Source organism: Coprinopsis cinerea (assembly GCF_000182895.1).
Source record: "Coprinopsis cinerea okayama7#130 chromosome 4 map unlocalized cont3.4, whole genome shotgun sequence".
Classification (NCBI taxonomy): Eukaryota; Fungi; Basidiomycota; class Agaricomycetes; order Agaricales; family Psathyrellaceae; genus Coprinopsis; species Coprinopsis cinerea.
The window spans coordinates 2,079,093-2,106,960 of record NW_003307541.1 but is presented as its reverse complement, the minus strand read 5'-3'; the positions used below and the strand labels follow the sequence as shown (position 1 = coordinate 2,106,960).

General features: G+C 51.4%; 8 protein-coding genes across 8 annotated transcripts; 4 read left to right on the top strand and 4 right to left on the bottom strand.

The window, feature by feature from the left end:
- Window positions 1-172: 172 nt before the first annotated feature.
- CC1G_06424 (hypothetical protein) lies at window positions 173-2,776 on the top strand (the record flags this gene model as incomplete). Its single annotated transcript, XM_001836287.2, has 8 exons — window positions 173-863; window positions 919-1,056; window positions 1,109-1,484; window positions 1,535-1,646; window positions 1,702-1,718; window positions 1,770-1,980; window positions 2,033-2,524; window positions 2,580-2,776. The coding sequence occupies 8 exons, from the start codon at window positions 173-175 to the stop codon at window positions 2,721-2,723; spliced, it is 2,181 nt and encodes a 726-aa protein (XP_001836339.1). The 3' UTR covers window positions 2,724-2,776.
- Window positions 2,721-4,543, bottom strand: CC1G_06423 (actin binding protein; the record flags this gene model as incomplete). The annotated part of the gene is made up of 9 exons (XM_001836286.2): window positions 2,721-2,895; window positions 2,949-2,988; window positions 3,051-3,094; window positions 3,147-3,272; window positions 3,333-3,488; window positions 3,543-4,007; window positions 4,073-4,355; window positions 4,410-4,436; window positions 4,488-4,543. 9 exons carry the CDS (start codon window positions 4,541-4,543, stop codon window positions 2,800-2,802), a joined length of 1,293 nt encoding a protein of 430 aa, XP_001836338.1. The 3' UTR covers window positions 2,721-2,799.
- A 457-nt stretch (window positions 4,544-5,000) lies between these two features.
- CC1G_14419 (histone acetyltransferase mst2) lies at window positions 5,001-13,258 on the top strand (the record flags this gene model as incomplete). The annotated part of the gene is made up of 17 exons (XM_002911376.1): window positions 5,001-5,499; window positions 5,562-6,312; window positions 6,377-6,454; window positions 6,620-6,682; window positions 6,933-7,233; window positions 7,325-7,634; window positions 7,699-7,902; window positions 7,949-8,706; window positions 8,770-9,147; window positions 9,206-9,295; window positions 9,351-9,585; window positions 9,639-9,782; window positions 9,837-11,292; window positions 11,504-11,576; window positions 11,649-12,077; window positions 12,133-12,404; window positions 12,481-13,258. The coding sequence occupies 17 exons, from the start codon at window positions 5,001-5,003 to the stop codon at window positions 13,256-13,258; spliced, it is 6,819 nt and encodes a 2,272-aa protein (XP_002911422.1).
- A 312-nt stretch (window positions 13,259-13,570) lies between these two features.
- CC1G_06420 (ATP-binding cassette transporter YOR1) lies at window positions 13,571-19,438 on the bottom strand (the record flags this gene model as incomplete). The annotated part of the gene is made up of 25 exons (XM_001836283.2): window positions 13,571-13,708; window positions 13,763-13,824; window positions 13,884-13,967; window positions 14,059-14,128; window positions 14,242-14,462; window positions 14,535-14,541; window positions 14,618-14,733; window positions 14,797-14,828; window positions 14,901-15,158; window positions 15,218-15,357; window positions 15,414-15,578; window positions 15,650-15,837; window positions 15,910-15,936; window positions 16,009-16,059; window positions 16,102-16,225; window positions 16,285-16,312; window positions 16,363-16,892; window positions 16,946-17,029; window positions 17,081-17,218; window positions 17,282-17,754; window positions 17,813-17,994; window positions 18,052-18,332; window positions 18,389-18,706; window positions 18,765-19,263; window positions 19,323-19,438. The coding sequence occupies 25 exons, from the start codon at window positions 19,436-19,438 to the stop codon at window positions 13,571-13,573; spliced, it is 4,332 nt and encodes a 1,443-aa protein (XP_001836335.2).
- Window positions 19,439-19,611: 173 nt separating this feature from the next.
- On the bottom strand, window positions 19,612-20,762 carry CC1G_06419 (hypothetical protein; the record flags this gene model as incomplete). Its single annotated transcript, XM_001836282.1, has 2 exons — window positions 19,612-20,058; window positions 20,115-20,762. 2 exons carry the CDS (start codon window positions 20,760-20,762, stop codon window positions 19,612-19,614), a joined length of 1,095 nt encoding a protein of 364 aa, XP_001836334.1.
- A 145-nt stretch (window positions 20,763-20,907) lies between these two features.
- On the top strand, window positions 20,908-22,957 carry CC1G_14418 (hypothetical protein; the record flags this gene model as incomplete). The annotated part of the gene is made up of 9 exons (XM_002911375.1): window positions 20,908-21,114; window positions 21,188-21,250; window positions 21,307-21,762; window positions 21,818-22,067; window positions 22,126-22,204; window positions 22,256-22,382; window positions 22,436-22,628; window positions 22,687-22,850; window positions 22,901-22,957. 9 exons carry the CDS (start codon window positions 20,908-20,910, stop codon window positions 22,955-22,957), a joined length of 1,596 nt encoding a protein of 531 aa, XP_002911421.1.
- A 347-nt stretch (window positions 22,958-23,304) lies between these two features.
- On the top strand, window positions 23,305-24,048 carry CC1G_14417 (hypothetical protein; the record flags this gene model as incomplete). The annotated part of the gene is made up of 1 exon (XM_002911374.1): window positions 23,305-24,048. One exon carries the CDS (start codon window positions 23,305-23,307, stop codon window positions 24,046-24,048), a length of 744 nt encoding a protein of 247 aa, XP_002911420.1.
- An 873-nt stretch (window positions 24,049-24,921) lies between these two features.
- On the bottom strand, window positions 24,922-27,592 carry CC1G_06417 (CMGC/CLK protein kinase). The gene is made up of 8 exons (XM_001836280.2): window positions 27,007-27,592; window positions 26,857-26,935; window positions 26,625-26,805; window positions 26,407-26,573; window positions 26,249-26,349; window positions 26,057-26,198; window positions 25,738-26,006; window positions 24,922-25,705 (listed from the first exon to the last, which is right to left on the bottom strand). The coding sequence occupies exons 1-8, from the start codon at window positions 27,529-27,531 to the stop codon at window positions 25,544-25,546; spliced, it is 1,626 nt and encodes a 541-aa protein (XP_001836332.2). The 5' UTR covers window positions 27,532-27,592; the 3' UTR covers window positions 24,922-25,543.
- Window positions 27,593-27,868: the final 276 nt, after the last annotated feature.

Genomic DNA, 27,868 nt, shown 5'->3' with positions numbered 1-27,868 from the left:
GTTCCAACGAAAAGCCTCCGTCCAAGTCCAGCAGGGAGACGTCATCCACGTGGGGAAGTAGTCGATTAGCAATCGCCTTGAACTCCTCAGCCAGGTTAAGTAGAGCTGTTTTAAACTTCAAGAGCTAATGGCACCACACTGATTCTTCAAACTGGCGCGACTACCACATAGGATGTCCAAACTTCCTATTTCTGCCCTCCCAATTCCCCCACCGTCGAGGTTGCTCATCCACAACCTCACCCCAGACACTTGGACACCGAATCCCACAGCGTTCAGAACAAATGTACTGACGACCACCCCAAGTTTACAACGACGAGCACGACTGCTGTCTCCGCCTTGCCACTACTCTCATGTCACGCCATTCCCGGTGTCATTCCCATACGACATTCAACCTCCATCACCTAGTGACGACCCGGCAAACCAAGATAAGAATGCGTATATAGAACGATGGTTGGCAAGTAGAGAAGCAGTGAACCCTCAACCACCCATTCCCCGGTTCCCCAACTCTACGTTGGTGAAGTACTACGGGAAACACAGAGACCAGCCCACTGAATTGCTAGGACTCTCAGAAACGGCACTCCGCGACTGTCTTCCGCACCTTGATGTTGGAGATGCATTTGCCACACTTGGAGTACCGTCTCTGTCGGACGAGTTCAATGACGAAGGAGATGGCAAACCTTCCGAAATAGCAGAGGCGGTCGAAGCTAGACAGGACCTAATTGACGTGCTCAGTGGTCATGCTACCCTCATGACGCCTCCAGAGGTTATTGAAGGAGCATTCGCTCCTTGGTCTCTGCGCTACAGTGGGCACCAGTTTGGCTCATGGGCAGGGCAACTGGGAGATGGACGGGCTATATCCATATGTGCGTATTCCTCTCCCTCGTCTCCGCGTCCGCCGAGGCTGACAGAACTCGCTAGTGGTTACCCCGCACCCATCACACCCAGACCTGTCTTATGAGCTCCAGCTCAAGGGGTCCGGTCGAACTCCTTTCTCAAGGAGTGCAGATGGCCTCGCCGTTGTCCGCTCATCGATTCGGGAATATCTTTGCTCTGAAGGTACAGCAGCAGTCGTCGTTACCTTTCCCATAAACTGACTGCATCCCTGCAGCAATGTACGCCCTTGGCATTCCGACGACCAGGGCTCTTTCGATTGTCTCTCTACCCGCCCTGCCGGTGCAACGCGAGCGTGTGGAAAGTGCATCCATTGTCACTCGTCTAGCGCCTTCTTTCATTCGCATTGGCAACTTCGAAGCGTTCAATGGACCCACAAACATGTTCTTTTTTGGCGGCGGCCAGCAAAAGCCAGACTATGAAGGGCTACGTATGCTTGGCGAATGGGTTGTCGGAAACGTCCTCAATCTTTCTGTCGAGAAAGGAAAACCATGGGGCGCCGAGCTTGTGTATGATGTGGCCAGACGGAATGCGAAGATGGTTGCTGGCTGGCAAGCGTATGGGTTCATGCACGGTGTAATCAACACGGACAAGTACGTCTCAAAATGATCAATGTCACCCGCTGCTCACCAGATGGCCCTAGTGTCTCAATCCTTGGACTAACCATCGACTACGGACCCTACGCATTCATGGATGTTTTCGACCCGCTCCACATTTGCAACCACACCGACGAAGGTGGTCGTTATGCATACAAGGTAAGTCCGTACCATCCACGAACGGCTCAATTTTAATGGCCTTTCTTCGCCCTAGTACCAACCCAATATGATGTAGGTTCACCTATTTTCCCCGCGGCATCCGGATTAACCAAACTTGAACAGTATCTACGCCCTGAGGGCACTGCTCAAGGCTCTAGCACCGTTGATTGGGGCTGAAATTGAGACAGGAAAGGCTGTCTCTGCGGGTTGGGCTGAGGACGCATCACCGGAGAAGATAAAGGAGTGGACTGCCAAAGGTTTGGAGATCAAAGATGAAATGGAGCGAATCATACAGCAGACGTGCTCAACGGAGTACGGTGACCTCCTTCGAAAGGTGCGATACATTACCTCAGTTTCGCAATACTAGCATCTCATTGCCCGTCCAGAGACTCGGATTGCATCGCCCTGATCCTACCGATGAATCCAAGATCTTCCGACCTCTGTTGGACATCATGGAGGGCTACGGTCTTGATTTCCACTCCACATTTCGCATACTCTCCTCATTCAAGGCGTCAACATTGATCAATGCCAAGAATAAGGGGACGCCAAACGCACATTCGCTAGCCCCTGAAGTCGAAGCTTTCATCAACCGTCTGTTGACAGTGACACCCGAGCCAGAGAAACTGAACGTGAATGCCGCAAAGCAGCAGTGGATCGAGTGGCTCGAGACGTACTCGCAGAGGATCAAGGACGAGCATGGCGATTGGAAGGCGTCGGGATGGCAGGAAGACTTGGAAGGAACAGAGATTCAAAGGCAGCAGGAAATGAGGGGTGTCAATCCTCGATTTGTTCTTCGCCAATGGGTGCTGGAAGAGGTCATCAAGCGAGTTGAGAGGGATGTTGACAGTGGAAAGAGAGTTCTCGCCAAAGTTCTGCATGTGAGTTTATTTTTCAATCCGGAGAAATTGGAGCGGGCACTGAGCGAGTTTTTAGATGGCTTGCAACCCCTTCGAACCCTGGGGAGGGGAAGACGCAGATGAGCTGGAGGCACTCGACAAGGAGGAGAAAGAAGAAAAGCGGTTCTGTGGTTTAGGAGAGAAGAAAATGCTTGGATTCCAATGCAGCTGTTCCAGTTAGAATGCCCGCTGTAATTCGGCGCCATTTGTTTGAAATTATATTGCATCGTCCAGATAGCGGTAATGTAAGTAGGTATTTAGGTCGCGCTCCCAAAGATCTGGTAGCGGCGACAAATGCTGGGTCCGATCTCGTCGTACTGCGCTTTAGTATGGCAGGACGAGTAGAACTCGGGCTGAGCAAAGGTATAAGCCAAATTCACAGGGTATATGCATTGAAACAGCTCACCAGCGATGCAAGTAGTGAACCACCAAACCAGACCGCATAACTGAAAACGGCGTGATATCAGAACCTCGATACTGGCTTGCAAAGTTCGTCTGATCTACTGACCGTTGTCGTTTATGTGTGATGACATCAACGTCGACACCAGAGGACTTGGGAGATCATGTTAGACCAGCGCGCACGGTAACGACACAGTGCGCTCACCTTGATAGCGCTACCACTCAAGATGGCGCTCTGGTCCAAGCGACGATCAACGAGTTGCTTGAGATCGCGTTTGAGCCGTTGACCAAAGTGTTGGAACATGGTGGAACCACCGGACAGCACAATGTTCTAGATTGAAAGTCGTTTTGAGAAATCAAGTTCGCAATGGTGATAGGGAAGTGGATTTACCTTGTACAGACCACGCCTAACGTCAATAGGTGATTGTTGAATGACATCGTCAACGATCTCAGGGAGAGGAGTCAAGAAGTCAGACGAGTAGATCTCTGGGTTGAAGAAGATTTCCGGGGCAAGGAATCGTTCGTAGCCAACATCTACACCGTATTTCTGCCACAGAGTGTCAGTATTAGAGCATCACTTCTGAAGACGGGAAGGGCATACCCGACCGGTAACGCTGTGCTCTCCCTCATAACGCTCGAAGTACTTGTAAGGCTCTTCGTCATACTTTCTAAACTCCCTGACGATGTCCTGGCAGACATAAGTGTAGTTCTCCTTCACTTTGTTCGCCACTCTGAGTTGATCTTCAGGTGGGACGGTCGTCATCTCTCCGCGCTCGCGCATCAAGTTGAGGACGAACTGCGAGATATCGCGACCAGCGATAGGGATATGTTTGATGGCACTGCCAATAACATATCCCTCAGCGACAGGGATAACGTGGGTTACACCATCACCTGAATCGATAACCGTTCCAGTGAGAGAGCGATCAGTGACGCGGTTGGAAGACCATGATGCGGCGAGGGCGAGCACGGCCTGAACAGCGATGTAGAGACCCTTGATATTGAATGATTCGAAGAAGATTTCAGCTGTTTGTTCTCGATTCTCCGGTGGGTTTAACGGAGGTTCAGTCTACAAGAAATAGATGCAGTGTGAGACTTGTTACAGTTCCGCACCGTCAATCCATGACAACGTACCAAGAGGAAGTAGTGATCTTCGGGCTCAGCTCGCAAGTACTTGAAGATCGTCTGTTCCCAATAGCGCTCCATATGATCCCAGTTGTCAATCATGCCGTGCCTAATCGGATAGTGGACGCCATAGCCTGGTGTCTTCGCGTTGGCGAGGGCTTCATCTCCTATGAAGAAGTCAAGATCTTCAACTCCACGCTTCGATGCGAGGTGTCCTGGCTTGGCTGGAACAGCAGGGGCTCTGGAGGACGTAGTCGCTGAACCGCGGGTCGCTATGGCTGTCGGAAAGACACTAAGGGATGTTTAATCACGAACGTTACTATATGTCATTGCATCGACGACGTACAAGCTGGGGTCTGAGTTCCCTGCGAAACTAATGGACGTCAGTCCGCTGCAAATCCTGGTTGACTGCATAGTCTCCTACCCAATCTTTGAATATCCAGTCCCATTGTCAGAGATAATTGGAGCGAGGTAAGCCATTGTGGTTGGCTGCTCAGGGTGAGGCAATCGTCGACGACACGGACTGTGATCGCAGCTGCCCGCGCAGTGCATTGTTTGGCGACGTCGTGCAATCCAAACCACTTTCAAACTTCGGCGAACCGTAACGATGTCCTTTCCAATCGACCACCACCTTCTCCAGCTTGCTGATCTCCTTCAATCTCAAAATGCCATTCTCTGTACCCATCCCAACGATCTTGACCTGTCTACACTTCCAGACTCATGGACAGTACCGCCGAGATCCCTCTTGGACTATTACATGACTGGAGCTTTAGACGCCAAAGCTTCGGACAAGATTCCAGATGATCTAAAAAATCTACTGGACTCCATTCGCACTCTTCAGCTCCCCCGAAGTCCATTGAACATCTCAGAGCATTGGCTCGTCTCACTAGAGAGCACCAAAGGGATGTCTCCGAAGAAAATTCATGAAGTCCGACAAATGGCTAGCTACATCAAGGCGCTGGTCGAGCTCAACTCTGGATTTCGAAATCCTCATCATCCCGATGTTCCGTTGCATATCGTCGACGTTGGCTCGGGTCAAGGATATCTTACTCGAACCCTTGCCAGTTTATTTCCGGATGCACGAGTATTGGCGCTGGACGCGGACGAGGGACAGACTATCGGAGCCGAGCTTAAGCTAGGCAAAGAAAACAAGCGCCATCCTTCCGCCAATACAAACCCTCGAATAACACATAAAACCGTTCTTATCACCCCCGAATCTCTGATAAAGTCAGTGGACGACTGGGTTACCGGCACTCACCCCAAACGAGATGCTGTCGCTCCCGTCCTCTTCGTGGCCCTACATGCCTGTGGCTCTTTGACGCCCGATATCTTGCGGGCGTTTGTGTCTGCTACATCGAGGATTGGATCGGACAACATTTGGTATCCATGTTCCACTGTTGCAGTTGGATGTTGCTATAATCTCATGTATCCAGGAGGTTCGCCAAGTTATCAACCAAAGCAGTCAACCCATCACTCACCGATCTTCTTTGTCCGACAGATTACCCTCTCTCGAAGGTCCTTCGATCACATCAACCTCTTCATCAGCCCCTTCCAGCCTCAGCCTATCATTTAGCCGCCCAAATTCCAGAGGCCTGGCTGGTCCCCAATCCCGCTGCCCCGATTTCAGGATGGAAGATGCAACCATCCATGGAATTAGCCACAAGAAAAATCGTTTGGCGAGCTTTGCTAGGCTACGCACTCCGCACTCCTTTTGCGAAGATTTCGACCGACGAGGCTGAGCCAGCGACGGCGACAGAAAGGGTACAAGCCAAATGCAAAAAATCCGCAGAGGTTCCTGTGAAATGGTGGTTGTACAACGAGCCCATGCCTAATGCGTCACACGCGTCGCGTCAAGTGTTATCAGAAGCGAATGGTTCATTCAAACGACTTCCATCCGTAGTCCATGCGGACCCACAAATTCAGCAACAACAGACCGTAGGTGTCGGACAGACGGCAACCGCCATGCGCCTTGGAAAGTTGCCGGACTCTGCGTACAGACAAGGTTGGCATCACTTTCTCGACGTCGCCGGGAAGAAGCTAGGTGTAAAGTGGAACTTGGGGGATGGAGAGGCAACGTCAACATTGTTTGACACACTCCGCTCTCCAGAGCTAGAGCAAAAAATAGAGACGCTCCATTTTTTGCGTTGTTTGCTCGGTCCTGTGGTCGAAAGTTCTATCTTGTTGGATAGGTTGGTCTGGCTGCAGGAACAGTTATGTGTTGGAGACAGGAGAACGCTGGGTCATACGAGGTGTGATAACGACGGGAATGGCTCTCCATGGAGCATCGAGCTGGTAAACTTATTTGATCAAAAGTCTGGGAGTGGGAGGAACGTGGGGATTTGTATGGCGCCAATACTTCCGCACGATCTCTAACGGTTACTTTATCTCTCGGTGTGCGGTCTTGTCACAGTCATACTTTTGCTGTAAACATACATCTCCTAGCTTGATACAGAAATACCAAATTATGGAGATGTGACCCGCTGGTGCTACCATCAAACTATGACGCAGGTACTCAATGTTTACGCGATATGTTGAATCAACGATTTTTGACTTTAGAATACTCGGCTCGGTGGCAACGATGCGTCCCTGTAAAGTCCTGGTTCGCGTCGCGACTCGCGAGTAATTAAGAGGGGGATCTCGGTCGATCAGGCCCGGTTTGGTTCGCCTCGCGGCGTGGGGACCTGTTTATCCGAACCTTGACGCCCTTTGATTTTCATCCAATGCTTTCTATACCGGATTATTCGCCATCCCAGTGTCCGATGGGCATATATGTGACCGCCCGCAGAGTCTTTTTGCGGTGATCATTCGCCCATGTTTCGCCAGTTGGGAGGCGACGACTCCTCTTGGCACTTCCCAATTTGGGTTGCAGACTAATCAGGACCGCAAACAAGGGCAAATACCACTGGTCACTGTTCGCAACGGCGACGAGAGCCGTTTGCCTATATCTCTGTGTCAGGGTCATTAAGAGGGCGCTAGTACGGTGTCCTGGACGCCCAATGCGCGGTCTTGCCTTTCCTGTTGACGCCGCCTCCAATCGTGAAACTTCCCATGAATATGGTACACCCATGAGTGCCGGCGACGACATACCAATCGACCCTGCGCTGACAGGAGAAGCGACGGCAATCGACCCAGTACTGGTGGCTGAGGAGCAGAGTATGCGGGAGGCCTCGGTAAGTCAAATTTTTATCTGCAGTCGTCGTCGCACTGTCTCATACAGCGCGTCGCGTCATGCGTGATATGACTGCCCTCCCCATATCCAAGTTTCAGCCACAAAACGTCCCTCAAGAGCCACTCTATCCACCGCCAGTCCAGGTCCACACCCCAATGGCACAAGACGACGAAGAGCGACAATACTCACAAGCACCGCAAGGAGATCCGTTTGCACCTCAGATGATTGTCCCCTACATCCACATAGAACCCGAACCTGCTTCCCCACCACCCGTAAAGACCAAGCGAAAGCGCAAGGTGAAAAGAGAAGAAGAGTGTGGATTTTGCAATGGAAACGATCAGTTCAACGTCCGGACGGAGCAGCCAGAACAGATGACCCACTGTATCGAGTGTGGCCGGAGTGGTAGGTTTCTTCCCAACTGTTCGCGTCAATCACCGGGCGCTTACACACTTTCTCGCCTTTGCAGGACATCCCACCTGTATGCAGCTAGCACATATTGGAGACGTCATTCGGTCCTACCCCTGGCGTTGTATTGAATGCAAGATCTGCGAAGTCTGCAGCAGGAAGGGCGACGACGTACGTTTTGTGCAGCTCGACCTCCTTGGACAAACTACTGACAACCCTCTTCTTTTTCAGGAGAAGATGATGTTCTGTGACAGTTGTGATCGAGGTGCGTGCATAATGGGAAGATCGAGGCCCTTCTAAACTTGTCCTAGGCTGGCATATGTATTGCTTGAATCCACCCATGGATGAGACGCCTCCCGGCAAATGGTCCTGCCCGCAATGCTCACCCTTGTTCCCGGAACAGGGTATCCCGATGTTCGTAGATGGTGTTCTACCAGGCCCTTATCATATCCCGTCCCCTCACATCCCCGCACTACCCATCCCAATACCCCGCGAAGCATCTGTGGCCTCCACGTCTCAATCAGCCCGTCAAGAGGCCCCGGAAGTTCCTGTTGAAGTCGCCAAACCTAGAAGGGGCCGGCCACCAACCGGTAGGCGTAGGGGTCGACCGAGGAAGCATCCATTACCAGAGCCACCAGCAACACCCAAGGCACAAGAGCCCGCACCTGAAATGGAGGTGGATGAAGAAGAACCTATAGCAGTCCCCAAACCCACAAGGGCTGGAAAGGCCACAGGGAAACGTGGTCGGGGTGCCGCACCACCTCCCCCGGTGGAATCTTCAGAGGAGGAACCAGAACCACAATCATCGCCTGTACGTCGAGATCGAAGGAAGAGACCGAGGGACCCCTCTCCTGCACCTTCTTTACCGCGGGTTCGTTTACGGCTACCCACTCAGAACCACTCGCCGAGCAAAGGTAAGGGGAAAGAGCGGGAAGAAGAAGACGACGACGAAGACTCCGTTTATGGAATGTTCGATGATATCCTCTCCCCTGAAGATCGGGATACCTCGAAAACAATGATCTCCAGGCATGATAAGATACTCTTTGAACGGTCTCGGAGCATTGCAGAGGTATGTGATACCTTTTTATTATTATTTTCTCTAGGACAAAGTTGTTCATGCCACCATTCTCAGGAGAAGCTTCATCCACAAACTGCACCTCCTGCTTCAGCAGAACCGGAACAGCATGACTTCTTTGGCGCAGGGCCCTCCCGACCTCTACGATCTGCAGCTCTACACCACCTAACGACAGCTTTACCTTCCGCATCAACACCTACAGCCGTCTCTACTTCTCCCGTCCCGTCTACTCCTGGAGGACCTCTCCCACCACAGCTTTCCGCCAATCCCCACATGCTACGAATCAGAACCATCCGGTTTGGCGAATGGGACATCAAGACTTGGTACGACGCACCATTCCCGGAAGAGTATGCTACGATTCCGGATGGTCGTCTCTGGATATGCGAATTCTGCTTGAAGTACATGAAGAGTCGATTTGGTGCAGTTCGTCACCGGGTACGCCCCTGTTCCTAATCGCAAAAGGGTTTTACTGATCCTGAATGACAATGGACAGGTGAAATGCAAGGCTCGGAATCCTCCAGGGGACGAAATCTACCGCGATGGGCCAATATCCATATTCGAAGTTGATGGCCGAAGGAACAAGGTCTGTGAAAGATATAGCCCATGTTCTCGGGCCAAAAAACTGATTCGTGTGCCAGATCTACTGTCAGAACTTATGCTTGCTATCCAAGATGTTTCTTGACCACAAATCGCTGTTTTACGACGTCGAGCCGTTCCTATTCTACGTTGTAACAGAAGTGGACGATATTGGCGCCCGCTTCGTCGGATACTTCAGCAAGGAGAAGAGGAGTCCGAAGGATTACAACCTTAGCTGTATAATGACGTTACCGGTTCGACAGCGGCAAGGATGGGGAAACTTATTAATTGACTTCAGTATGTGATTGTCTTATGATAGACATGCCGCCGGTAACTAACCGTGCACACAGGTTATCTACTGTCCAAGAAGGAAGGAAGGTTGGGTTCCCCGGAGAAGCCGCTTTCTGCGCTTGGGCAGATTGGGTACCGAAGGTATTGGACGCTGGCTGTGATGCGGTACCTTGAGCATGCTCCAGATCAGATCCGGCTCGAAGGTGCGTTGGTCTTGTCGGTGACTCACGCGATAGGCGCTGAGCAAATGGATATAGATATCGCCAAGGCCACGTCCATGACGTTGGAAGATATCTGCCAGACGCTGATAGAGCAGAACATGATTTTCATCCGCGAGCCCACCCCACCGATCATCAGACCTTCACCTGGCCAGGCTATCAAACTACCTAAAGGTCGGAAGAGCGGAGTCGGTCGACGACAGCTTCAGCGTATGCAAACCCAAGACCGGTACGGGGACAACGGCGGTCCATTTGTTCCTCCCAAACACTACGAGATTCATTTCGACCGGGAGAGGGTCGCGGCGTTCATGAGGGCCTATGAAGCCAAGGGTCAGCTCAAGTTGAAGCCAGAGAAACTTCAGTGGACGCCGTACCTACTCTCCAGGAAGAACAAGGAACCACCACAGGGCTTGGTCACCGAAACCCCCGCGATGGCAACTTCGCTTAACGGCCTCTCGCCTACAACTCCAAGGAGGAAGAAGATCACAGTCTCTTCTCCGAACAAAGAGGAGGAGGACGGAGAGGAGAAACCAGAAAGGCCTCAGCTGAACCTCTTCGGCAGTCCGCCTCCAGACGAAGCTGAGGAGGAGGAGGAGTTACCCAAGCCCAAGGTGGAGGTCAAGGCGAGACGACGGGCTTCGAAGAAAACACCAGCCAAGCCCAAGGAACGCGATCGAAGCCCTGCACCAGAACTCGTCATCTCCCCCACTTCATCGCGTCGGTTACGGAACCGGACGAATGGTGCTTCCCCCGAAACTGCCACGGTGAAGACTCCCCACATATCAGATGCACTGCGGCGGGGGAGACCACGCGGTACTGGACGGCCTAAAGATGTTGAGGTTTCCCTGCCGGTACACAAGGAAGACTACTCTCCAAGCGTACGAAATCTACGTTCATCTCGGAGCAAGAACAATATGGCTGGTGGGTTTGATGAGAAGGTAACCCCCCTTCCTTCGCGGAAGCGGAGAAGGGTTGAATCTCCATCAGACGAGGAGGAAGCGGAGGTCACTCAGGCACTGGGAAACACGACGCCATCTTCATCTGGAACAGCGACGAAGGTGGAAATGGCTGATGATCAGGCCCCGTCGATAAATGGGACATGCATCAATGGTCGACATGAAGAACCCTCCAAGGGAGCACCTTCTGAAGCACAATCAGGGGACGTGGAGGGAGACGATTGTGATAAGGTTCAACCCTCATCAGCAGAGGCGGACAACCCTCCGGACTCAGTCGAGGCAATTGATGGGCCTGTGACTTTTGGGATGGATGAAGACGGTGTTAAATCAGACAATCCCCCTTCACCACCGCCAGCAGTCGAAGATGGACGAGGTTACATCAACGGGATTGAGAAACTGGAAGCACGGCCGTTGCATGCGGAATCCGACTTGCGGTCCACGCTCGACGTGGGGCTCGCTGAGGAGGAATACGGGGACGAAGACGCCGATGGCGAGTACGAAGAGGAGGGCGACGAGGAATACCAAAGCTATGCTTGGCGGTAGATTAGTGTAATAATAGTTAGTGTTTGGATCCGATGGCAATGACAAACATTAGGCGAACTGGGCTGTTCGAATCGATTTTGAAATCGTCCGGCTCGTTTTGACAGTGCAATGGATTCTCAAAAGTGTGTATTTCTTTTTTTGAATTTTAATTGTACAGCCTTTGGGTTCTGAAAGTGATATAATGACTGTGTATTTCTGAATGTTCAGTGATTCAACGATGCAGTACGGGCATATGACGATGCAGGACCGTAGGGACGCCAATATTGACAGCAACGGCTCGGTATGTCCCTGACTCGGATTGTCCACAACGAACCGCTCATTCCTACGGTTTTCTCGACAGACACCGTTTCAGACTCACCAGAGTCTTGGTCAAGCCTTGGGCAGCCATGCTCATCTCGCGCCCCCGTCCTACCCAAGACCACATCCTGACCCGTACAGGCATCCATCCACCTCCCCGCCCACCCACAATCAGCCTAATTCTGCCCAGGCTCATGGAGGCCCTCCCTCCGCCGTTCATTCCATGACCTTCGTCACAAATCCTGCCAATGGACAGACATCCCCCGCAATGAAGCGAAAACAGATGGACAACCAGATGAACACAGTCCAGATCTCAAAGAGGAGGCGGGACGACGACGACAACTTTGACATAGATGGCGCAGGCCAGGGAGCAAAGCACTGGACGGACGAGGAGAAGACGCGCCTCTTTCGCTGGCTCATGGGGCCCAACAACGACGACCATTGGAATGCCTTGAGGGCTACCAAGAACTCGTGTTTACGCGAGGTGCGTGCTATTGTTCTCCTGTGGCGCACTGCAAACCCTCACCTTCCCTTCTCAGTGTGCTCTCGAGGTTTTTGAAGGAAAGAAGACTTATCAGGCACTCAAAGGCTGCTATGAACGCAACTTCAACGTATTCAAACAAATCTACGCCGTGGAGGCGTTCCATGGACACCCTGGCCCCTACCAAACACCCAACGAGTCAGACCGCACACGTGAATATGAAAGGCGGCTACAACTTGCACGCAAGGCTAGTACCGATGTCGGGAACGTGACTGCTCGTATCATTGAGCATTGGTTTGCTCGTGGATGGTACGAGCTTTTCTTTCGTCGGTGAGTCTCCCCTTCTACAGCGTGCAACCTCGTTGCCCTATTATGCTTAATTGACGTACGTCACATTCTTCTCCAGCTGGAACGGCGACCCAGCGACAACAAAGCCAGCATCATTACGTGGCTCCACCGTAGCCCCTACGCAAAATCCACCAGACGATCCAGAGGAGGAGGATCCGCCGCCACCGCCCCCTGCCCAGTCAACCACGGCCACTATCGATTTTTCAGCGGAACCCCACCCCACATTGTTGCCAAATGGGCTACCCAATGGCCTAGCACATGATCGTCAACAGACCCACTCGCATCCGGGTCAAGTCAACTTCCTTAACCCCCATGCTATGAGCAACCCCAGCAACAGAGAAGTTCATCAGCAGCAGCAACACCTCGCCCATCCTCCGCCGCCACCACAGCCGCCACAACCTCTGATGTCAGTAGGCGCTTCCCCGTCCTTGGTCCCAGGCCCTGCCCAAACGCCAACCATGCCTCCACCACCGCCTCATGCACACCCTTCCCATCCACACCATCCCCAACCACAACCACCTACAAATGGCAATCAGGGGGATACATCGGCAATGTCCATACCGCTGACCCCGAACATGGTCAACACGCTCATGCAGTACATCCAAGTACAGACCCAAGCGAGCAGGCTTAAGATGGAATACCTGCGGAGGAGGGAAGAGCGGGAAGAGAAGGAGCATAAAGCAAGGTATGAAGCCGAGCAACTACGGTTAGAACGGGAGAGGTTTGAACTGGAAAAACTCAAAACAACGGGGATGAGCAGGCTCCGAACCGAGAAAGTCTTCGTAAGTTTATTATCTCTTCCTTACTCTAGGCACTCGCTGACCTGTCATTCGTAGGACCTGGTGTCGCGAACAGACATCGACCCCTCCCTTAAGAAAACTGCGTCAGACTATGTCCGCAGGCTGTTACAGGAAGAGGCAGCTCGGTAACTTACATGTTATGGTATTGTTCGCCTGGATCTCCTTGGTTCTTTAGTGACTTTTTAATGTTTTACTTATTGACTTGTTTATGACGACCTCGCGCCAACGGACTCATGTGTTGTATTTTACAAGATTGCATTTGCTATCGAGATATACCCATTATATATGTTCCTAACTTACATCCTGACTGCTATAGACAATAGATCGATTAACCCGCTATCCATTATATCATACTGCTCGTGCCTTTGGAAGATGGTCGTGTGCAGCCGCCTCCAAGATGTCCTCCAGTGTAATCGAAGACCTCTCGCACATTCCTCGGAAAATCCCATTGGTATTCTTGTACAGGTCCTCGGGGGTGTCGAATTCCTATCATTCTCGATTCAGCACACGCGGTGGTGGAGGGTTCAATATCTCACTCACAGCAATCTGACCTGCGTCAAGGACGCAAATGCGATCATAAGAAATGATGGTGCGCAGTCGATCTAAATTGGAAGGGTCAGAATACAAGTCTCTCACCTTCATGGGAACAAAAGGAACGCACGGGCGATGCACAAGATTGTCCTATCCTTGAATTCGTACGCAATCGTGTCTTGGATGTTACGATCCGTCTCATAATCAACCGATGCTGAAGGAAGACAGGAACAGGGACAAGGGGGAAAAGGTTAATGTCAGCTTCGAACACTCCAGTGGCCATGACACATGATGACGATCCCTACCAGTTGCCTCATCGAGGATAATTATCTTCGCGTTCTTTACGAGGGCGCGGGCGAGGGACACCAAGGACCTCTGTGTCGGCGGGGATTGAGTAGACGAAAAAAGGAATTATCCAAATGGAAATGGGAGAAGGTTGATACATATCAGCATCAAGAGAGGAAACTAAATTGAATGTTTGACCGTACCTGACCGATCGACAAGTTTGCCCCTTCATCTTCTATTACTGTGTCTAAAGTGAACCGGTTCATAGGTGTTTGCGTTCCGCTAGCGTTCGGGCTGTCGTCTTCTGGTGCAACTGCGACACGCTGGGGTGTGTCCACCAGGTATGCTCGCTTTAGTGCGTCCCAAAGGACAGAATCACCGTGTTGATTGAAAGGGTCGAGATTGCTCCGTAATGTACCAGAGACTAAAAACACAGGTGAGACGAGATGAGTCGGAGACCACGCGAAATAGTAAACGATCAGTTAATGCGACGTACATAGCAACTTTGGGAAGAAAGAAGCGCGGGCTTGTCAGTGACTGAGGCGGAACACGGACTGTTTGAATGAGCGGGAAACTTACAGGATCCTGGGGAATAATGGCAAGGCTACTCCGCAAGTCAAATAGACCGATTTCCGATATGTCGACGTCGTCGATAATAATTGAGCCAGACGAAAGCTCTACCAGGCGATAAAGAGCTGTGCGTTCCAATTCAGTTGGCTGATCAAGTTGTTAGGTTCTCGAGAGAAGCCGTTAGCTACCTGTCATTATGGAGCTTTTACCTGCCCCGGTCCTAATTCATTGTATTGATGGTCAGTACAATCTCCCCTGCATGACAAAAGCAACAAAAAGTAAAGAGACTGACCTGCCAACGATTCCAATTTTCTCTCCGGCCTTGATATCCATCGAAAGTCCTTTCAACACAGCAGGAAGACCTGGCCTATAGCTGAGGAACACGTTGCGAAGTTCGACCCGCCCTTCCTTGGGCCATGAATCGTCTGGTTTGGTTTCGGGGATCTGGTGCCTGGCTTCTTGCTCGATGTCTTTGGCATAGTAATCTATCCGCTCAACCGAGTTCATGTTGTTTTCTACTTCAGCGGTTTGTCGAACCATCCATCCAAACCTAAAGACATGGGAGAACATTAGACATTTCCATGATCTTACGGGAGGGGCTTTACGCACGCTTGTTGAACACTGAGGATATATGAAAGGACTAGGCCGGTCTGTGCAGGCGAAATAGTAAATCGCGTCCCCACGGTTAACATTGCCACGATAAATGTCAAAAGAGATCCCAGAAAATCCAAACGAATCCCTAGCCAGCGCTGAAAATACGTTGCTTTGAGTAACTCGTCATTAACAGCGGAGATGTGCAGCACACCTGGTTGGTAACAGTTAGCCAGTATGCCCGATTCTCCACATCCACTCGGCTCTGGTTCTCCGCAATGAAGCGCTGAGACTCTCCGTAAGCACGGATGGTGGCCAGACCCGACAACGATTCGGAGAAGTGCGAATACAGGGATGATCTCAACACCGAGTCTAATCGCTATGTAGAAAGTAGACAGATTTAACTAGAGTTAGATCAAGGAAGCCTGCCGCAAAACACCATTAACGTACCTTCAATTCACGGGCGCTTGCTCTGTAGAATGCTGCAGCCCAGATGTACAAGACCATGATCACCACAACTCCAATCAAGAACCACGGGAGGACGATGGAGATGAGGACGATAGCACCAAGAATGGCACAAAAGGTATTTGAAAACATCCGCAACGCATCTCCCAACAGATTGTCAATGGTGTCGATATCTGGAAAAGGGCGTAATCAAGGGAGGAAGATTACGATTCGGAACTATAGACACTTAGAAGATGAAACCTTACCTTTCGAGAAGCGATTCATGATTCGACCTAGGGGCTGAGTTTACAGATTGTTGTTAGAGATATCCAACCTCTCCCACGAGGTACGGATGAAGAACTTACAGTTGTCTCGAAAAATGACATGGGTGCATGCATGACTCGGGTGATCGCTCCCTGAAACCCCAAAGCTGTGAGCACGACGAAAAAAAGACGAACAAATGTCCACGACACCCGCCTTGTGTAGTCGCTGAGATGCAAAGTAAGTCAGCAGAGCAAAGGTTGCACCCATGAGGAACGCAAAGATGGCCTGTCCTACTCCTAGGGCCGCATAGATTCCCATCTACACCGAAGAAGGTCAGGTTCATGGGTCTTCCTACAGGGAGTCATTCAGTGACATACGTAGAAGCTTTGTGGCTGACCAAATGTTCTGTCCGAAATATCAGAAGCGGCACATAACGTCCAGAAGGAGATACGTACTCGTCCTGCCACCACACCAACCAGTACGAGCCCATCACTGTCGCGCCTTGATTCAAGGCCAAGCTCAGAATCAGCAGGGGTAACACGATTGCCCCTCTTCCAGCCCGAGCATACGCTTTGTACACGCCCCATGCAATGGCACCGGTGTTTCTCTCTTCCTCTTGCATCAATCCTGGTCCGGGTTGACTTTTCCTCCCTTTAATTGGCTCCTTCTGTGAGTCTCCCTCTTTATCTTCGACGGCGCGCTCAACTGCTTCCTCTTCCATGAGCCTTTCCTCCTCTTCCTTCTCTTCTTCATTCGTTCCAAATTCGGTAATAAACTTGGAGAAATCTTTGCCATGAGCCATGAGGTCGGAGTAGGTTCCATGCTCGACGATACGCCCGTCAGCGATCACGTAGATGTAGTCAACTTGTGGAAGGAAGTGGAGAGCATGAGTGACAAGGATTCGGGTTTTTCCAGAGAGCGAATTTTGAAGGACGTTTTGGAAGACGGCCTTGCCAACGTGAGCGTCCAGAGCCGATAGAGGGTCCTAGTATAACATGTAAGAACCCAGTGAATGGAAGCACTCTGAAGGTTACGTACATCGAATATCTGAATATCCGTGTTGCAGTAGATAGCACGGCAAATGTTCATGCGCTGCTTCTGACCCCCGGAAAGTGAGATGCCCTGAAGCCCGGAACTGAATAGAATACAAGAAACAACGTCGGGAACACTTACCTTTTCTCCGACCTCTGTCATGTCTCCATACGGCAGCATCTCAAGGTCGGGCTCGAGACAAGAATCCCGGACAGCCTTCCAGTACCTGTCCTCCTCGAAAGGTCTGCCGAAGCAGATGTTCTCTCTGATCGTAGCGTTCTAACAAGCAATACGGTTAGCCGAGGGTAACACCTCACATGTCTCACATGGATTATAACTCACCTGAATCCAAGCACTCTGAGGGCAATACGCCACACTACTTCCAAATGTGACACTGCCTTTCGTCCTCCTCATCTCCCCAATCAAGCCTTGCAACAAGCTTGTTTTGCCAGACCCAACGGGTCCAACGATTGCGACCAACTTGCCTCTCGGAATCACCAAGTGCACATCATTCACAGCAAATGGCTTCTCTTCCTCATCCTTTGCATCTTCGCCCTCCCCACGAGGTTTAGGTCCCGACTTGGGCTTCTCGGAGGCCTTCTGCCTCTTCTTGTATCTCTTCCTTTTACCGTCGGCCTGCCCTTCCTCTTCATCAGGTGGTGGTGCATCCCATGTGAACGAAGCGCCTTTCACTTCAATCGCTGCGTCTAGATTCTCGTCAACGACATGGGTTTCCTCTAAAAGCTCCGCTTCGAATACTCCGTAGAGACGATTTGTAGCATTGGCAGCGTCTGCAATCGAGCTCAGGGAAACAGCTAAGGAGCGATGAGGGGGGTTAGTTGTGAGTGTATGCGCAAAGGAGTGCCGACGTACGGAGGAACATCAGGGGTAGACGGAGCAAGTTGAAGAGAGTAAGAGAAGTGAATATGATACTGGGCTCGAGTGTGTGGCCGGTCGCAGAGTAGGTTACAAAGGCCAGCACAGAGGCGAGGGTGGGCATGCTCATCGCGACTGCGTTCATACCAGACCGAATCAACAGAATAGAACGAATATATCTGCAAATCCTTGTTCATATCCGTTTAACAATTAAAAACATTGGGATGAGTACTTACGCCATTTCCCTTCTTCGATAATCCTCGATCCTCTTCAAGAATGGAATTTCCCAAGCAAAGAACTTGATGACCTTCATACCACCCAAGAGTTCTTGCAAGAGTTTGGCGCGTTTATCAGTCCATATCATACTGTCGCGTCGAAGTGCGAACAGCCGCTTCATGACCCAAGTTTGGATCGGTGTGGCCACGACGAAGAAAGCGAAACCAGCTAGTGCAGAGGGTCCAAGTTGTGCAATAAGCAAAGCGAGGCAGATGATAAGCTGAATGGGGGCTGTCCAAGCCTTGTAAAGGAATAATTTCAGACCAGTTCCGACACAAAAAAGTATGACAAACGCACCATATGGAAGAAACCAGCACAAAAGTCGATTCGAGATACATCCGTCGAGATATGGTTCACCAGTTTTCCGTTGGTCAAGGTCGAACGCGCTCGAGAGGTTAACCGAAGCGACCGAGTGTAGATAGCGGTGATTAGGCCGCCTCTCAGGAGAACTCCAGCCGATGTACTGCGATAGAAAAAGTGGTGAACGCAAAGGGAAGCGATAACTTGCAAGGCGAGCAAGCAAAACGTCAGGCCGATGCCTTCCCCAATAGCTGGGACCTCGCCAACACCGAAACGGCGTCCACTATATGACTTTGTCGCAAATTCAATGATAGCCTACGCGGGAGGGACAATGAGTGCTTCATGCACCGCAGATAAGCCGTTAACAACATACCTTGACCACCAAAGGACTCGTCACTTGGGCAGTATCGCCAACGACCTTGAGCAGGCCAGACGACCAGAACCACCACTTGACACTATCGTTCATAGCCCAAGCAAGGCTCGCCTTCTTCTTACCATCTACTTCTCTCCACTTCTTCTCCTTTTCCGACACTGACCCTGGAGTAATCGACCACCATATCCGCTTCCCAACGCCAGGTCCGATCTCGCCATTGGCAAGCCTGACATTATACTCGGCTGCTTCTTTCAGGCGTCTATCAAATGATTCGTTTATCTTGTCGGCGATAGCGGCGGCGCTTCGTTCATCTTGGAGTTTCCAAAGGTCGGCTGCGACGAGTGGCCTTGCATAACCTAGTCCAAGCAGGGGTGAAATCCAGCCAAACGTTACAAGGCTCCACCAGTTGGCAGACGCTTCTGGGATTAAAGGAGAGTCTTGTATTGAGTATTGAGGTGGTGGCGGTGGCTTCGTAGACGTAAAAGGGACCCTGGTCCACCTGAGATTGGGAGTAAGCTCGACGTTGAAGACGAAGCCGCGAACAGAGGCATGACGTACCAAGAGCGTTGATTGAAGACAAACGCTGTTCCGTCGGGGCCAACGTCGAGCTTGGCACCTTTGCCCAGCGTCGAGGTGTCCTTGGAACTAGACTTGTCCAACCGGGAACCCGACATGAATTCTGTTTGTGGGTGGGAGATGAAGAGAAAGATACGAGTTACGGAAAACTATGGGCTTTTGTGAGCTCATGGCTGCCGGGTCTTCCAAGGGCGGAAGAGAAGCCGGCTTGATGACACATAATTTTTAGGGGCATTGCCACATCAAGAACAGACGATACCATTGAGTGGAACTACTTGTCACGGCTAAATGGAATACAGGTTGCCGGAGAAAGGGGTCCGAGGCCTTGCTTTCTCTGCTCTCTCTCCCATTTCTCATCATCCAGATACTGTTCAATGGCTGCAGCCTCCAGTGCGTTTGCACTAGACCCCGATCCCAGCGAATCAGACATCTTCATCTTGCGACGAGCCTCATCCTGCTGCTCTTCATCATCCGCCAATGCAACGTACGCTTTCGCAACTCGCCAATCCGCCTCTTTCATCAAGGTCTGCAACTTTCTCTCAGCCCTTTCTCTCACCCGTTTGGCTTCTCTTGCCTTTAACTCTTCTTCACTAGGACCTTCTTGGTCGTGTGGTTTAGAGGAAGGTGGCAACACGATGAAGGACCGCGCGTGAAGGATATTTGGGGTAGTGGTGAGAGTGCTCATGGGCAGGTTATTCAGCCAGCACAGTTCCCTTCCCTGCATGGAGGTACATTAAGTCAAGGGCAGTAAATGTATAATTTGAGCGTGCTTACATCGACTCCAAATCGTAAGGCAAGACCTTGAAGAGTATCCTTCTTCTCCAGGTAGTACTTCCGAGACCCGAGTGGCCGTTTCTCCGAATTCTCAGGCAGCCCTTCTTCCCCTTCGACCTCCAGAGTTTGGTCCAAAGACTCCTTACTTTTCTGCTGCTCTGTAGTTTCGCCCGGAGAAACCCCCGACGGCAGCGTACCACCACCCACCTCGGAAGCGTAGTAATCTGGAGGCGGAAGGTCAAATTCGTCCACCGCCTCGTCATCTTCTCCGACCACAAATGTATCTTCGTCTTTCATAGCCCCGTCTATATTCTTCACGTCAGAGAATCCCCGCGAACCGACACTCCTCGGCGACTGGTAGCCTACAGCATCGACTCCGGCGAGGCAGGACAAGCATGGATCATATCTCGCTAGCCTCGGGTTGGATTTGACGCAGGAAGGGCAAATGGGTTTCTTGCAGCACGGGGTGATGTGATGACCCTGTTTCTCGAGGTAATCTGTAAACTCCTCTCGAGGGTCTACCGTGTTCTTCCATTGGGGCTCAGATGAGCTGGGAGGGGCAGCAGCAAGAGCTCGGAAAGGCGGCAAGGAGCATGAACACGTTAGACACAGCGTTGTATTTTGATCAATGGCGTATGGGCGTGACATGGAGGTTTGGTGGTAGATTTAAGAGATAGGTATAGGCACTCGAGACACTGACAGCGGATCACATCATCATTATCACGTGAGCCGCCGAATAGACTGAGCGCACCCCGCACGGCGCAGACCTCGACGACCATTCGCAAATCCGACAATGTCTGTCCCGAAGCCCAGCTCACTAAATGACCAACCACATCTTGTCTCACTTGTCCTGCAATCCAAGAAAGCACTTCAACATGGCGAACAAGTCTGTTCGAGAGCACATGGTCGCTACAACTCGTCCGCGCAACAGGCCATCGACGTACTTGCCTTGGACGCCAAAGTACGGTGGATTAGTGATGCTATTCTGGAGCAGTTAAAGGTGAGAGAGTATTTATGTGTGTCTTGGGACGAGCTAAGCCTATTATACATCGACCACTCCACTGTGATTGCAGTTAGCAGCAGGTGTTGCCAAGTGCATTGAAGAGAAGCGAGGCAGTCTGGCTAGACGAGTTCAGGTACGAGTGTTTAACACTCGTGCTTAACCAAACGATTTAAATTACGCTCCTTTCAGGAATGGGACACTACACGAACCAAGTCCACCGACGCACTTGAATCTATCCTCGAATCGCTGGGGCGTCAAGTGGTTCCCCCCGACTTCCATGAAACTTCCGCAGGGTCATCTCTCTTTGGAAGCCAGCATTCGGACTCTGAATCTGACGACGAGACAGCCCTTGTTCAACCACAAAGCCCGCCACGTGCAGTGACCCAGAAATCTGTAAACGGTTCCAACGCAAGCGGATTGTCCCTTTCACCCGTGTCACCTTCTGCTACTATTCGGAGACATGGCTCTATCCGACGCGTGAGGGAATCAGAGAAAGGGAAGAGAAAGAGTAAGACGGATGCAGAAGAGTTGAAGAGACAGGCCAAGGCGGATAGGTCCAAGTGGAAGACACTCCGGGATTTCGTGGACGACCGCGCTATCGAGGAGATTTTAGAAACCATCGAGAATGACAGGAATAGGCTAGAGGTACGCTGCCTCTATCCCCTTAATACCTTAGCGGCAAGGTAACGCTCCGCTGCAGGATACTCTCAACCAAACCGATGATTATGCTTCGTCCCTCAAACGCACAGTAGACTCGCTGCAGGAATCGCTTCCATTGCCTCCAGAGGTGCCGATACTCGCAAAGATGCAGGAGACATTGACGGCACAAGATACCATCGTGACTTCCATGGCTGAGAAGCTCGAGAGCTTGGCTGTTCATTACGACCAGATGGCCGGTGCGCTCAAGGATAGCGAGGCTGGGGAGGTGTTTGGGGACGAGGACCTTCAAAGTGAGTCCAAAAACTACCATCTGTGCCAGTCTGGTGTTGAACCTTAGCCGTATTGCAGTTATGAACAGGGATACCGAGGAACTACCCGTGATAATGGCCGAGCTGGATGAAAGTGACAAGCAGATTGGAGAAGCATAGTAAGCAATACATATGTCTATACGCTCGCCTCTGGTTTACGATTCCTGTAGCGAAACACTAACTGCATCCCGCAAGTCTCTTCAACAAGACCTCGAACATTTGTCACGCGTTCTCAACGACCTCGATGAACTGGGCGATATTATGGCGGAGATGTTACTGAATCAAGACGCCGTCGAGGTCAGTTAGCTGGGACATTCCGTTCGGATGCCTTGTTAACAGGACGTGATTAGGTGGAATGTGATGAATCCCTAGCATCCCTGAACATCCACCTCGAAACCTTGGACCATCTGCACCAGCGTTACGTTCTCTACCAAACAGCCTTCAACAAACTCCTCCTCGAAATTGCCCGTCGGCGGCATTACAAGACATCTGTGGAACAATTCGTCCAGTCCATGCAGGACCAACTCAACTCTATGGTAGAAGGTATGTGGTAATCCAACTCATTCGACGAGCGGCGCTGACCCCTCAATGTCTTTTAAAGAGGAGAACGAAGTGCGCAAGCACTTCAATGCGGAATATGGTGCGCATCTCCCCGAGGACATTTGTCTGTGCATTGGGAATGAACCCACGCGTTGGGATGTTCTTCCGGGGCCGGGGGAACTGCCTGAGATCCTTCCCGTGATCGACCTCGACCTCCTTACCCAGGTGCGTATTCCGCCACCGGAACTTGAACTTGGAACTGATGATGAGCACAGGCACAGGAACGTCTTGAACCACCTCCCTCAATCCCTGTTGGTCCAGAGAGCCTTTAGCTGTTCTATCTTCCATTGCTCTGTAGTTTTCTTTAGGATATGCTCAAACACTCCTTGTATTCGTTTGACCTGTTGATCGACGAGCGCTTAATTGGGTAGAATGACGTCACGCTCAGGGCACAGCCTAAGGGAACACTGCAATTGTCATTACCTGATCTATTTCTGACACTGTCAACTCCAAGCGCCATGAGGCATCCAAGTCGTGTTTCTTCTCCTCTCCTTTCCCCTTTTCCCAACTTAGTCGTCACTAACGATGACCGCCTTGCTCGGTAAAGCAGGCAAGAAGCTCTTTGAACAACATCTAGAACAGTACGCACCGGCCGACCCCTTGTACGAAACGTACACCGATGAACGAGGGCGTCAGAAACGCAGAAAGGCAAGCAAGCTCCTTTGATACTCGACAGGCTCCAACTGACACGACACAGCGGGAACTACCCCCTGGGCTCTCTGCACGCGACGCTGCCATTCTGCGCTCCGTCAAACGTCGAGCCCACTACCTCGACAAAGGTTTCAACCTCTGCGGTTTACGCTTCGGTTGGACCTTCATCATCAATCTGGTCCCCGTCGTTGGCGACGCCATCGCTGCCCTCCTCAACTACTCCCTCGTGGTCCGCAAAGCCCGCAAAGCGGACCTCCCACCCTGGCTGCTCTCCCGCATGATGGCCAACAACGCGGTCAGCTTCGCTGTAGGGTTCATCCCGTTTGTGGGTGATGTCTTACTCGCGGTGTTTAAAGCGAACAGTCGCAACGCAGCATTGTTGGAGGAGTTCTTGAGGATCAGGGGAGAGGAGTACTTGAAGTTGCACCCAGAGTTGTTGATGGAGCAGGCGAACGGGAAACAGAAGAAAGGGAGTGGGTGGTTTGGGTGGGCTCGGAAGGCGCCCTTGTCGGAGAGTGACCGGCAGCAGATTAAACCTGGATCTGGGATGAAACCCGGGGAAGTGGTCCAGGAGGTTTCGGTTGTACCGCCTGCTGAGGAACAAGCGACCGCTTCCCATAAGAACGGCAGCAAGGGCAGGTTCTTGTCGGTAATCCGCAAAGAGAAGCCACCTCCAGCATCCTCTACTACCGCGTCCACCTCCGCTGTATAGGATGGTGGTGCCCATTCACCTTTTTCGTATGGACAGGGCTCATGGGGATCATGTATAAATAGGTTTGTTTCGACGGTCGTTACATTCTCAGATTAAACTAGCTAGGCATTTTTGGTGGACTATACTGTGAACATGAATCCGAGCGACCAGCATGTTAGATTTTCAGGACCCCCCCTTTCCAAGCCCCAAATACAAGGACAGTCATTGAATAGCAAGAACAAAGCCACTAGTCGAAGCCCCTGTCATCGCAGTTGAATAATAGCAAGCCAGGTCAAGTCACCAGTATATAGAATGCATCATCTTGAGCTACCGGTCGCTGTCTATTCGATGAGACCCCAAGATCGCAAAGCCAACGCTCTCCCGAGGCGTACTAGTTCATCAGCATCACGAACACGAACCACTGCGAGTAAGGCTAACCCAACAAAACGAATCAGGCGATTCGTTTGCCGCATATGTACCCAAAGCCGCTCCGTGCCGTCTGAGGCTTCAAAGCGAAACGTCGAGGAGAATGGACCTGGAGGAGACTCACCGAGTCGAGCACTACACTTGGGAGTGGGAACTTGCGGATTCCAGTCTTCGGATCATAGAGGTCACTTGGAATGGCTGGGCGGATAGAGTGCCGTGTTGTTATTGCTTTTTACGGTTGACAGGGCGCTGGTGCTGCACTTCTACGAACCCTCCGCCCTTGAATATTTGAGCCGACACGTCTAAGAAATGCCAATGGTTGTTAGCTGGCCTGATTTACACAAATGAAAAGTACCTTTGGCTGGCACCTTCCCAACTCACGCAAAACCCAAGGCCCCCGAATCCCCCAAGTCCCAAAACCACATACAAACCCCCCCTATTCGTGCGTGTTTACCCTGGACGACATCGGTTTGACGGTTTCCGGGACTTGGCCGCTCTATTATTGACTATATTTATACACAAACGTCGAGATCGTATCAGATTAAACGCATCCAGGCAACCAGAAAGAGAAGAGAAAAACGTGAATAGAGAGAAGAAACGAACGGGGAATGGTCGAGTTCCAAGTATAAGAATAAGGAAATATTAAAACAAAACGAGGGTTGAGAGGGAACAGTATACAAGGCTAAGGGACAAAGGAGTCCGTTTCGTTGTTACCAGACGCGAACGAGGGGGTTTGTAGAAAATGGCGCCGCCCTAAGCAAGATATGTGGCCAGTGGATGCAAGAAGGAAGATGAAAGGCGGGGGACGAACGAGGGTTACTGGGTTTGTTGTAATGAGCGACCGGTTGTTCATCTGATAGGTGATGATCTAAATGAATGCATAATGTAGTACAAGCCAGCTGGGGCAAAAAAAGGTGTCATCCATGGTGGACATGCTTCCAAGACGTCGGTGGTCCTGGAGCCGGGCGTCGTGACTTCTTTGTGTTACAGTGTTGCGAATCTTTGACTGTTGATAGTGGCACAATGAACAATGATGAGGCGATGGAAACGAGGAGAAAGCAAAGCAAAAAATAGAGGAAGTAGTCCGGGCTTAGTTTTCTTCCGGTATTGTCAGAGAGAAGTAGGGGTGGGCGAGCGCTTCTCTGACAGTGATCCTCTGTGCTGGATCAAAGGCCAGTAGCTTCTGCACCAGGTTCAAGAATTGTCGGTTGATGTGGTCATATGGGGGGATGACATCCTGTCGTGCCGTCAGCTAATGCTCCATTCGGCGCAGCAATTACTTACCGCCAGAGGACGAGTTGACTTGACGTCTTTCTTGCTTTGTCGTGTTGACTTTGCCTTCGGCCAATCGAGTTTGGCGCCTTCTTTGAAGAACTCGGGCTTGGAACGAGCACCAGCTCGAGCGAACCGTTCAGGCATTTTGCCCATGACCATCTCCATCATCGCCAAGTGCTCCAGGTTGTCGTGGGTTTGGTACAGTGCCAACCCTGTGTAGAACTCGACGAGGATGCACCCTAGCGAATAAGCATCACAGGGGAACGACCAACCAAGACCTACGAAAAGGCTTAGTGGACAATGGATAGTAAGAAGCAAATGAACACACCAAGAATGATCTCGGGTGCACGGTAATGACGCGTGCATACCACCGTGGAGTGGTATTCTGACTCGAAGGTCGCTGAGCCAAAGTCGATTAAGCGAATCTCTGTCGAGTTGAGGATTTTCTTGGGTTTTGTGGCACCGTTGCGCTGTTCCACCATGAGGGAGGTGCACGAAACAGGTGGTGCGAAAGTCATACCTTGCCAGGGATAGGTACATTGATGGTTCTGTAGTCATTGTGGACGAGAAGGATATTCTCGGGTTTTAAGTCGGTGTGGATCAACCTGAGTTCATGCAGGACTAGAAAAAAATAGTCAGTAGGCGCACAAATGGGGAGATGGATTGGCCGGATCTCACATGCGACACTGCCGAACAATTGTCTGGCAAAATCTTGGATGTGGTGCCGGGGGAAGGGAGCAAAGTCGTTCTCCTTCAAGAAATCGTAGACGCACATCCCCAGAAGCTCGGAGACGAGACATATATGGTTGCGATGGTCAAACCAGTGTAGGAGGTGAATACATTTGCTGACCAAGGGTTAACTTCCATCCGCTTAAACGATGAGGTAGAAAACGTACTTTCGGTTGAGAGGATCACGCTCCTTGAGTTTCTGGAGGACCCTCACTTCAATCTTACTTGCGTCGCGGTATTTAGGGATGGCCCGGATAATCTTGATAGCAACGCGGTTGTTCGTTTGTGTGTCAATGGCTTCCACCACCTTACCGAAGGTGCCCTGTCCTAGCAGCCGCACCGTGCGATCTAGGCGAAGACGTCAGCATAAGAAGAAGCCAAGAAAGGCGGGGGACACACAGCGCTTGAAAATCATGTCGTCTGGGACAATGATGTAGTGGCCCTCCTTGTCGTCACATGGAGGAGCGCCTTTAGATGACTATTTGGGGCGGTGATCGATGAGGTTAGCCCAGAGTTATCGAAGGCGGGCGAAAAGGAGATGAAACCTACGTCGTCGGTAGCAGCAACGGTCCGGTTGTCCCATGCATTGGCGGCATTGGTTGCATTGGACTGTTGGCCACCAGCAGCGGCTTTCTTTGCAGGGGGCGCACGGACCTCATCCTGGTGATCCCGCTTTCGCTTCTTTGGAGCGGGGGCTGTCAGGACGGACGAAGAGCTCGAAGACATTGCCTGAGCCTCTGCTGCTGCTCTTGCTCGTGTGCGGATAGGAGCTAACGCTGGAGGCTGGTAGGAGGCTGAGTAACCACCGTTGTGTGTCGTGGCGGGTGAGAGAGTTGGTGGAGGGGGAGTGTCCTCGATGACGATGACCTCCCTGACCTTGCCGTCGCTGTCGAGCTCCTTGACTTCGCTGTAGCTGACGGTGTATTGGTGGGCGCGTTTGCGCTTCCTGGTTGTGACTGGAGACGCATTGGCCATGACGCTGGGCCCAGCGATGCTTTGAGTTACTGCGGGCAAGTTTGAACGAGAATAATGAGAAATATGGTGAGGGTTGAGCGGGTGGACCGCCGCCGACATGGCTGAAGCAAAGGACCGTGGATGATTGAGGGAAGAAGAGAGAGAGACGGCGATGAGTGAGCTGCAAATGACTAGTACCACAAATCCCAGGGGTCAACCTCGAATACCACCTTTTGTTTGCAATTGTTTTCCCCCTCCCAGTGCCACTCAAAGTCTCTCTTTTTCAGCCGCTGTCCCTCCTTTTATTATTTCTTCTCATTCCAGTGCACTACCTAATCATTCTCCACACTTTTACCATATTTCACAATTAAAAATTCAACTCCCTCCCCCCATTTTTTCACTTTTCCCGGACCCGTTGATGACAACAGCGCCTCGCTTCAGAGGTTTGCCCAGATGC